The 10,434-nt window shown below is 29.2% G+C and overlaps 1 protein-coding gene across 1 annotated transcript in view; it reads left to right on the top strand.

The window, feature by feature from the left end:
- LOC106678660 (E3 ubiquitin-protein ligase SIAH1A) overlaps window positions 1-6,192 on the top strand; it is a 9,967-nt gene extending 3,775 nt beyond the window's left edge. Inside the window, exons 5-9 of the mRNA XM_014417344.3 lie at window positions 1,295-1,511; window positions 2,700-2,906; window positions 3,977-4,095; window positions 4,663-4,798; window positions 5,874-6,192. Of these exons, the coding sequence (XP_014272830.1) occupies window positions 1,295-1,511; window positions 2,700-2,906; window positions 3,977-4,095; window positions 4,663-4,798; window positions 5,874-6,044 (850 nt within the window). The 3' untranslated portion in view covers window positions 6,045-6,192. The remainder of the gene's footprint in view (window positions 1-1,294; window positions 1,512-2,699; window positions 2,907-3,976; window positions 4,096-4,662; window positions 4,799-5,873) is intronic.
- Window positions 6,193-10,434: the final 4,242 nt, after the last annotated feature.

Here is a 10,434-nt window from a genome sequence, read left to right as displayed (position 1 = left end):
AATATTTATTAAGAGTGTTAGAGACTAAAATGAATACAAAATATTTTATTTAAAAAAATTAACTTTTAAGTTTCTGGACAGGAGGTGAGAACTGAGCAATTTCAAAATTACTAGCATTTCCCGCCTTATTTCCTTATCAATTTTGTTTTTTCAAGTTATGATAGACACTAAATATGTAAACCTCTCAACCCGCTTAAAAGATATGACCTCCTATATCTATATCATTGAAATTGTTGTAGTCAACCATCCGCTATGTGTAGGGGAGCTACACATAGCGCTGAGACAGCGAGTAAGCGCCACAGTGCTCTCCTGCACACAGTGGATCCCACAACCAATCTTAAAATTCCCTTCAGGCAAAGAAAGGACATTTATGTTTATTATATATACATATTCCTATTTTTGTATTATGTATTTATTTTGTTTGTAATAATGAAATTAATAGGTGCGTGAGAAAAAAAAAAGTTAACCATATATTTTGTTTTATCCCTATTTTGAGACCTAGTTCCTAACTAGATTTTATCAATGTAGTTGTATTTAGTTTTATAGTCTTCTCTTCCTCACCCAATAGTACCAAGCCATCAACACACCAAAGCACAGGTATTTTACCACCTGAAGTTAAACCCTTTTCACCATTCATCACATTTCTAATAATGTATTCTAGTGCTAGATTAAATAATATAGGTGATTGAAAATCACCTTGTTTTAAACCTGACTAAACCTCAAACTTTTCAGAATAATGATTGGAGAAGTTTGTCAGGGGGTGCGGTCAGCAAAGAACAACATAAATAAACAAAACCATATTTATTTATTTTATGCTGACGTTTCGACCTGAGTTTCAGGTCTTCATCAGGGCTATAGAACAAAAGAGATAACAACAACCTGAAGACCTGAAACTCAGGTCGAAACGTCGGCATAAAATAAATAAATATGGTTTTGTTTATTTATGTTGTTCTTTGCTGACCGCACCCCCCGACAAACTTCTCCAATCATTAATCCACGGTCAACTATCTACACCTCATTACTTTTCAGAATAATGATTTTATTTTGCTATGGACATAAAATATCACTGCAATATATTTCATATTTATAATATTGGAGTTCCATCAATGGATTGATTCCACACATATTTGTATCATGTCATTATATCACCTACAGCAAATTTACTTGATGTGTATATTTTTATACAAATGTAAATAACAATAAATAAATTATTATATTTATAAAACCATCAAATCTACAGTATTACTATTATTTATACTTGTTTATTTGGATTTCGCTTTTGTGTTAATAACAGCTCCAACAATTGTAGCAGCAGTAGTGGCAACAATAATGATGTTATGTCCCGTCTTCTCAGTGTTCTCGAATGTCCAGTGTGTTTGGATTATATCTCGCCGCCTATTCAACAGTGTCGTGAAGGTCATTTAGTTTGCAGCAGGTGTCGACCAAGACTAGAAAGTTGCCCGAAGTGTAGGCAGCCTTTCGCTGATATCAGAGCTAGAGCTTTGGAACAGGTAACCTCACAAATATCTCGTCTTTATGTTTTTTTTATTTTTTGATATATCTGAAATAAAATAGATTGTTAATGTTTCATACGAATTTATGGAAATGTTAAATTATCTTGGGTTATTTTAGTAATATTCTCTTTTTTTTCTTTTATTGTTTGTATCATTGATTGTTTTAATAATCTATCTAAGTTATTCAAGAGATTGCTGGTAGCTAATACCTGTAAAATAATGGTAGGTAATGTTCTATTTTGAATATATAAAAAAGTATGATTCTAAATTTTTTGGCTCTTGAAACCATTCAGGGGAATCTTGTGATAAAATTTGAAGATTTCATCAATGAAATAGGATGTAGATTTTCATATGAATCCCAATAGATTTATCTCAATGCTTCATGAAGATTCTAAAAGTTACCTAAGGATAGACCACGGGTGGCCAACTTTTCAGTATATAAGATTTACTTTTTTATCATAAAAGTGTGTCACGATTGACTCGTTATTGGCATAGTCACAGGGGTGAGAAGGGGTGTGAAATGCATACTATGTTTATACACCGCATTTCAATATTAGGTACATTCCAGTGAGATATAGGTAGATAAGTAAAATATATGTTTAAAACTATTTTTTATTTCTTAAATCACACTCAGTTTTCAAGACAGGCTCATAAAGAAAAAAAAATTTCTTACAAATAAACTTCCTTATGGCACTACCAAATATTCAAGCTAAGTGACAGTTCTTCAATGAGTTGAGTCATAATGGTTGCATTCACGCTTTGCATCATATATATAGTCACAGCGTCAGGCTGTCAGAATTCTAGGAATTGATGACCTTTGCAAATTCCCAGAGTGCATTAAACTATTACTTGAAAGTTTTGTCTTCTACAATCACTTCAAAGTTCATGGTACACGGAATTTCATCCCAGGCATTGTGAGCAATTGATGATCGACCAAAATGGGCCTGGTGATTAACCAGTCAATTGCGATCGACTTGTTGGGCACCTCTAGGATAGACTACTGATTAAAATTTTAGCCTAATTTCTCATCTGAGATAGTTCATAAAAAACATACAATAAGTGTTTGAAATGTATTGATAACTACAATGATCATCAAAATAATTATAATTGTTAGATTATGAAGTTATTTTGGGTTTATTTATATATTCTGAATTTCTATATTAAATGTATGAAACATGTTGACAGATAGCTGAGGTTGTTCCATACCCCTGCTACAATACCGGATGTGGAGCCATGCCTACCCTGGCTGAAAGGCAAGCCCATGAATCGATTTGTCCCTTCAGAGAGTATCCTTGTCCAATAGAGCCTTGTAGCTGGGCTGGGCCTCGCCCGAGTGTACCTCAGCACATGGGCCAGCATCATCCTGATTTCCTCGTTACTTCTTCAAATCATGTAAGCTCCTATTTAATAGTGAAAATTGTTGCACAAACTGTTTTGGCTGTTTTATAAATTATTTTATTATACCAATTAAATTGATTGTCAGACATTCATTTACGAAAAATATGAACTACCTTGGAGGTATGGTTTTTGATGTATTACTCCTAGGAACATGGGAAGAAGATAAGTAGTTATCTTGCAAAAGGTCATGAAATTCATGACTAATTAATATAAATGAGAAGATTGTTGGGGGTGCAGTCAGTAAAGAACAAATAAATAAAGTTATTTGTGATTGACCGCACCCCCAACCATATATATATATTTACTTCCATGGTTAATTATTCACTCATCATGACTAATTAATAATTCATTATTTACTTGTTTGCTACTGAAGATGAGGAAGCTTTGTATTCATGCAGGAAATAAAAAAAAAATTATTTCAGAATTAAAAACTTTCAATCGCATTTTACATTTTAAACACTATTTAACAGATTTATTTCCCAGTCTGTAGTCGAATTTGGGTTTGGGTATTATCAATCAAATTTATGCGATTTTGATGAAATGTACTTAGATTATGTGGGTTGATATCTTGTTGGTCACGTATTGATTTTATCAGATTCCGTCCTCTGCTGAGGCTTATGTATGACTAAATGTATTTTTAGAATTGTTTGTCCAATTTGGCCCAAATTTATACGGTATTAAGAATTAATGTGAAAATGGTCCAGGATTAATTTTATCAAAGTCCATCTACTAGCTTCGCTTCACAATGCGCTAAAGTTTTTTCTTGACATATCTTTCAAAGACAGCTTTACCTACAGATTTCATTCACAAATGACAAATCAAATTTATTCTCAAACCTTTAAATATAGATACTTAGCAGATCAGAATCAGTTATTTCAGAAATGGCACATGTATTATCTATTTTAATAGGACATTTGTTGTTCCTGAAATAACATATTCATTTGTACATAATCTTATTTCTTATTGATTGTTGTTTTTTTTTTGTTCCAAATAAAAATAATATTTGAAACAGTCAAAAGCTGAAGAAGAGTTTTTGGTTAATGATGTGTAATACTTTGTTTTAGGAGGTACGACTTACACTGACTCAGCACATGAATGAGGAGAAGTCATTCGTTATGCATTGTTTTGATGAAATATTTCATTGTGTAATGGGTGTCGATTGTCTCCAGGATATCTTTGTTGGGTTGGTATATATATATTTTTTTTAAATTCCAAAGCTTTCACTTTGTGAATATTTCATATTACAATTCTTCTTGAAGCATTTTATTCTGTAATTAAGAAAATATCATTTATTGGTCTTTTACATTGTGACTGCAAATAAATTTCAAAAATAGATTAATATAACATGAAAAATTTGTATTCTTTTCGGTTGGAAAATTCTGACACAAACTTGACCTTGATTTTTTTTTTTTTCTAATATTTAGTTATGTCCTGTAATTATTCTGTTTAAAAACAATCTTATCTATCCATTACTAATAGGTTGTTTCAGTTGTGTACATTATATAGGATAAATTTGTTTTGCTTGATTAAACTATTAATATCTATAATAAAAATATATGGTGCATCTTCCTTCTTTAATTTATTTTGCATGTTTTTGAAACAACTAGTTTATGTGCAAAAAATTTTATTATGGAAAATGAAATAGAAAAATCGGGTGAACACGTGAGACTAAATCTTAAAACTTAATTCTCTTTAATCTATGGCAAAAATAACTTCCTTAATGTTTAATTTAATATATTACTAATTTCAGATTGGTTATGTACCTTGGACCCAGAAACAATGCCAAGGATTTCGATTTTGAGTTGAAATTTAAAAGAGACTCACCACCCCACACTTGTGTCTCAATCCATCGAGCAGCCTTAGAGGAATCACACCTAGGAACTCAGGTATATTCATTTTTTATATATCATGTTTTTAAATCTACTGTCGTGAGTATAAGTGGCATTCACTTAACTTCAATTTTTTTATTATCTCATTCATTTGATTAATACTGAAAATTTCAAAGCTCAACTGTTATAACAAAATAGTGAACATTGGCTGTTAGTCAACATATTGATTGAAGTAAACTCGGGAATGTAGAGGTGAAATCAGGAGAATATGATTTTTACTGAAATGTATTTTGGGTCATTCCATATGAAATCAGCCAAGGCCTAAGACCTCAATGTCTCAGATTTTAATGAGTTTTTTTGTGTATCAGTTACACTACTTAAATACATCAACAAATATAATTCTATCATGAGTAGTTTTTCTCTAATGTACATTTTTTAAAATAGCCAAATTTCGTCCTGTTTTGACTTATAAAAATTCATGTAGATTTATAACCAATTATGCTGGAGAGTATTTAATAACTTACTGAGTTTGTTGTCATTTGATATGTAACAAGATAACCTCAAAAATTATTATTATTAGAGTTAGTGAAAAGAAAAAGGTGTTGAAGAATTCAGTGAGGGTTTTATAACTTAGTAGACGCCACACCCGACTGAACCAAACAAAGGTTCCATGCCAGAGCGTTTTATTTACAAACCACTTAATAAAACTTATTTTCTATATTTAAGAAACTTAGAGGGTTAGTGCTATCTAATGCACATTCAGACTTTTTTATTTATGGATTAGTCCTGGACCTTTTTGACTGAATGTCCTCATTATGTATTTTTTATACTTACATATATTTTCACTTCTTTGCCTATAATGCTAGTGGCACATCTGACAATAAAAAAAGGTTTAGTTTTATTTTGAAATGGATGTTCCGAAGATTACCGTAGACGGGGGCTTCTTTCTCTACTGTGCTAGGAGGGTTGTCAAGAAGTAATCACAGTCAGCAGTATAATCTATAGAATTCGTCAAATATAAAAAAAATATATTTTTTGTCAGATGTGGCACTATTCAAACAAAGCAGTGATATAATTAAAAATGAAATAATCTTATATCAAGGTTTATATTGAAATGAATTTAACTTGGTAGCTGAGTGGTACATCGGCCGTCGTGATAAGTTTTTCGACCCTAAGAGAAGTGATCCAGGAAGAGATGTCGCGACCTCCCATCCTCACCGTCTATATCACAGTCACTAGGAGGATTAAGAGCTCAACTAGTTCTTCTCCTGCTTCTCCTAACCCTTCCCCTTCCCTTAACTAGTCCTAAATGAGAGTTGGTTGACTATTTGCATTGAATGGATTATTAATTTTTAAGTATTGATCTTATGTGTATATTTATTGTGTTCTTTATTGTTTTATCTGTTCTAAATTGAAAATATTATTTTTTTAAATCACAATTCATAATTCAGTTTGTTACAGTATTATTTTTTGTTAAATATTCAAGTCAAAAGAAATAGGTATAATATATGTTATTATTAAAAAAAAAAAAAGAGAGTATTTATTTACTATTTTGACTTAAATTCTTCTATTTGTTTGCATGTTTTTTTTTTTTTTGTTTTTATACTTTGCTTTAAATAGATAGATGTATAGTTAATTTTATCAATTTAACTTTATGTTTTTAAAACTTATTATAAATAAAAAAATATCTTGATGTATCAACTTAATGTTATTATTTTTATGGAGGTGCTACTTTCGTTATCAATATTTAAAAACAAAGGAGTTTCAGGGTAATTAAAAAATATATATATAATTTTAATTTAAGTATAAGTTACGATAATGCAATTTCAAAATTCATGTTAGGTGGAATATATAAGATATTAGACTAGTACTCACATATAAATATTTACTTAAAAACCTTGGAAATATTTTTAATTGAATTTATAATATAATTCAAACAAAGTATTTCATCCATGAGTTATGTGATAAAATTATTGTTTCTAAATATTTGTTGTTGATTTATGTTATTTTATATTATTTTAATTATAATTGAAATATATCTTACAAAATATTGGAGTTTTTTTTTTTATGATTTTGCTATAGTCATCTTATTATCCTTTAATTCTGTGATAAAATTGTTGTTTTTAATTATGTTATTTTCTTTTAGTCTGATTATTTTCTAAGTTAATTTTATATTCACTTCATTTAAAATAGAACATATCTGTTCATTGAGCCATGAACAGATATATCTTCATAGAGCAGTTGTTTTGTTTTAAAAGTATTGTCTATACTATTTATTATTACATAAATTTTTTCACAAAAAGTTTATTTCAAATTAAAAATATTATAAGTATTATGTATTTAAAATACTTAGGCCTCTAGTTCTTGTATAATTTATTTTTTGTTTTTGTTATACTACACAAAATTCAATTCTGTATTTTAGAAGGTAAATATAAATTGTTTATATGTTTCAAAGAAAATAAAAGTTACAATATATTTTATTTGAAATATAGCTAAAATCTAGTTTGAACGCCAACAAGATATTCATCAGAGTGAAAAGTTGTTATTTAGAATCTGTCTTTTCCTTATTGAAAGGATTTAAAAGTAAAACAAATCTAAGAATAAATTTCTAGCACATTTTTATGGACTGAATAAATATGTAGGATTATCAATTTTTAACTCTACAAATTGAGCCCGTCTCCTTTTATTTTACATGTAAACAGTTTTGTCATGAATGATTTTTTTCTTGTGAGACAATAATAATGCTATATGATAAGAAATTATTAGCTCTTTTCACTGTTCCCACAGAAACTGAACTATTGGGCCTTTTTTATATTAACTTAATTAAAGATTTTGATAAGCTATAAAGTTGTTTATAGAATATTGCAAGCCTATAAAATTAAAAAAAGTGCAGGCTTTCAAGTGATTTAGCATGACCGTTTCTCTGAAATGTGTTTTTAATTGTTTGAATTATAAAGCTTAGTTTGGTTATATACCTTACCATATACTTTTTATAAAAATAACTCAAAATTAGACTAAATCTACCCAACGTTGTTATTTCTATTTTGTAATATAATTTTTTATACTTTTTTGTGGTTTTTAATCATATTACCATAGACAGCATGTAAATTTGAAGATAGTCAGGTCTGTGGTCAAAAACGAAAATAGTTTGCAATGATTCATTGATTGCCAATGTTTCGACTTCCAATATAGGTCTTCATGAGGGCTGTTCTGATGGGCGGAGATATCACATTGTATCTTATACTATTATCACTTACTTACAACAATGTTATTTAACCTTCCTTACAATCATGTCAGCCCTATAATCAATTTATTACAAACTGTATTTTTGTCTACTTTTTATTTCTTTTACTATTAAAAATCCCATAAAAGTTAATTGTAAATAGAAATATAAAATTTAACCCAATAATTCTCGAATTAATTTTTCTAAAAATTTCTGCAGTGTTTTTTCATAACAAATTTGAATAGTTGGATGTGAGGTGTAAATTGATAGTTAAGGTATGCTAATTTATTAGCAATAATGTTGTTAAAAATTGTTAATATGTGAATAATAAAGTCTGTTATTTAATAGATTGTTCTCGAGGATGGCTGAAACATTGGAAATTTAAAATATTTATTAAGAGTGTTAGAGACTAAAATGAATACAAAATATTTTATTTAAAAAAATTAACTTTTAAGTTTCTGGACAGGAGGTGAGAACTGATCAATTTCAAAATTACTAGCATTTCCCGCCTTATTTCCTTATCAATTTTTTTTTTTTCCAATTACCATCGAACCTAAATACTTAACCTATCTACCTGCTCAAATGTACCTATATCTAAATCACCAAAATTTCTCCCTTTTCCACTGCTAACAATAAATTCTGTTTTATCCATATATATTTTCGAGACCAACTCCCTTACTAGATTTTATCAATGTAAGTTGTATTAAGTTTTTTAGTTTCCTCATTCTCACCCTCACAAATAAATATTTGAGCTTCAATAATTTGTTTCAATTATTCGTGACAGTTTTATTAGTGCTATTATTATTATATACTATAAGACTCAGAGGAAGGGCTCTGGATTTAGCTGGACCAACAGCCACAAAGCTGTTCTCAATTGGGAAACTATTGGAGGAGAGGAAGACTTGTGATGCCATCCTAATAATAATAATGTTGATCTCTTAATCCAAGAGGCAATCTATCACTATTACAATTAGTTGGGGGTGTGATAATAACGATAACTGGAGTTAGGGCAATGGGAGTGCCTTATTATTCCTATTACAGAAATAAAAGATACATATACCAGAAATCTCCCCTCCCCCCCCTAAGAAAATTAAACTTAAGTGCTTAAAGTGCCTCATTAAACTTAAAGTATTATTGGGAAGGCACTAGTGGCATAGCAAAGCATTTGAAGATCTTAATGTAAGTGTTTACCAAAAAGATTAGAAAATATGTTACAATGGCAATATAACTCAAATCTTTCAGAGGATTATATTAAAAAGTAATTGTATGTTTGGATAAACAAATATAAAAAGAAGAAAAAAAATCATTTAGGTAAGGTAAAACAAAATGACCAACGACTTTGTGAAACTTAATTATTTACAAAAACATTAAAGATTATTCGTGTACTAAAATTAAATCACATATTTAAAAAGTCATTTTATATTAGTCATATAAATTCAACTTCATTATTAACACACATATCTCAAATACATTAAGTTTTATATTGCATCTTGATATTTATCTAGTATGTGAGTTCAGTTAAAATTGGAGTTTTATACTTCTATATAATGTGGATTGACCAGCTTTTCCTCTTAACTGACGATGTTTCTGTCCCGATTAGGATGGATGAGTGGGGATCATGCACATAAACTTAAATATGAAGATGGTCAGGGTTTCGGGAGTTGAAAACTTTTTTGTTCTTTTTTGACCGCAACCCTGACCATCTTCTTCATATTTTAAATTATATGGTCAACTATATGTATACACATAAAGTTAAATAAATATTTATAATTATTTAAATATAAAAATAAAATTAACAAACAATAAATGCTGAACTTTTTAGGGAGTTGGTTGATTTTGGCAATATTTGAAAACACTCTAGCACCTAAACTATGGGTATTGATAGAAAAATGTGTACACACTAAATTTGTATTTTTACAATTAGTTCTCATTAGTTCTGAAATGAAGATTGTTTAAAATAGATGAAGCACAATTAATGGAAATTAGATGGGTTAATGTTTTAAAATAACTTTTGCAGCTTTAGATTGTTTCTAATAATGAAATGTGTAAGGTAATTTGAAAAATATCATACTCGAGTAGTAATTATATTTCTTCATCCTCAGTACCTTTCAGTATGGTGCCCACATCCACTTACAACACACCAGTCCCTTACAGGCATCATCTTACCTATGATTCCTGTCCTATCCATTGGATATACTAAAAATATCATCTTCTAGAACAGTCTTGAGCTTTTCTTTGATAAACTTTCTAGGCCCTATGTCTTCTCCCTTAATGAAGTTAAAAAAAAAAAAAATCATTTTAAATACTATATCAGTAAATTGCAGGTTTAAATCCAATTTAAATCAAGTCCATCCAATTATTCAATTCCTATTATCAATCTTGAGATCAAATCATGAATTATCACTGCCTTACAACTAATGAAAAGGAATCTGAAACTAACTCATGAAAAGTAAAATATAAAAATAAAAAA

This window comes from Halyomorpha halys, unplaced genomic scaffold, assembly GCF_000696795.3.
Source record: "Halyomorpha halys isolate HHAL.00 unplaced genomic scaffold, Hhal_1.1 Scaffold152.1, whole genome shotgun sequence".
Taxonomy (NCBI): domain Eukaryota; kingdom Metazoa; phylum Arthropoda; class Insecta; order Hemiptera; family Pentatomidae; genus Halyomorpha; species Halyomorpha halys.
This window is presented reverse-complemented; position numbering and strand designations above follow the sequence as displayed.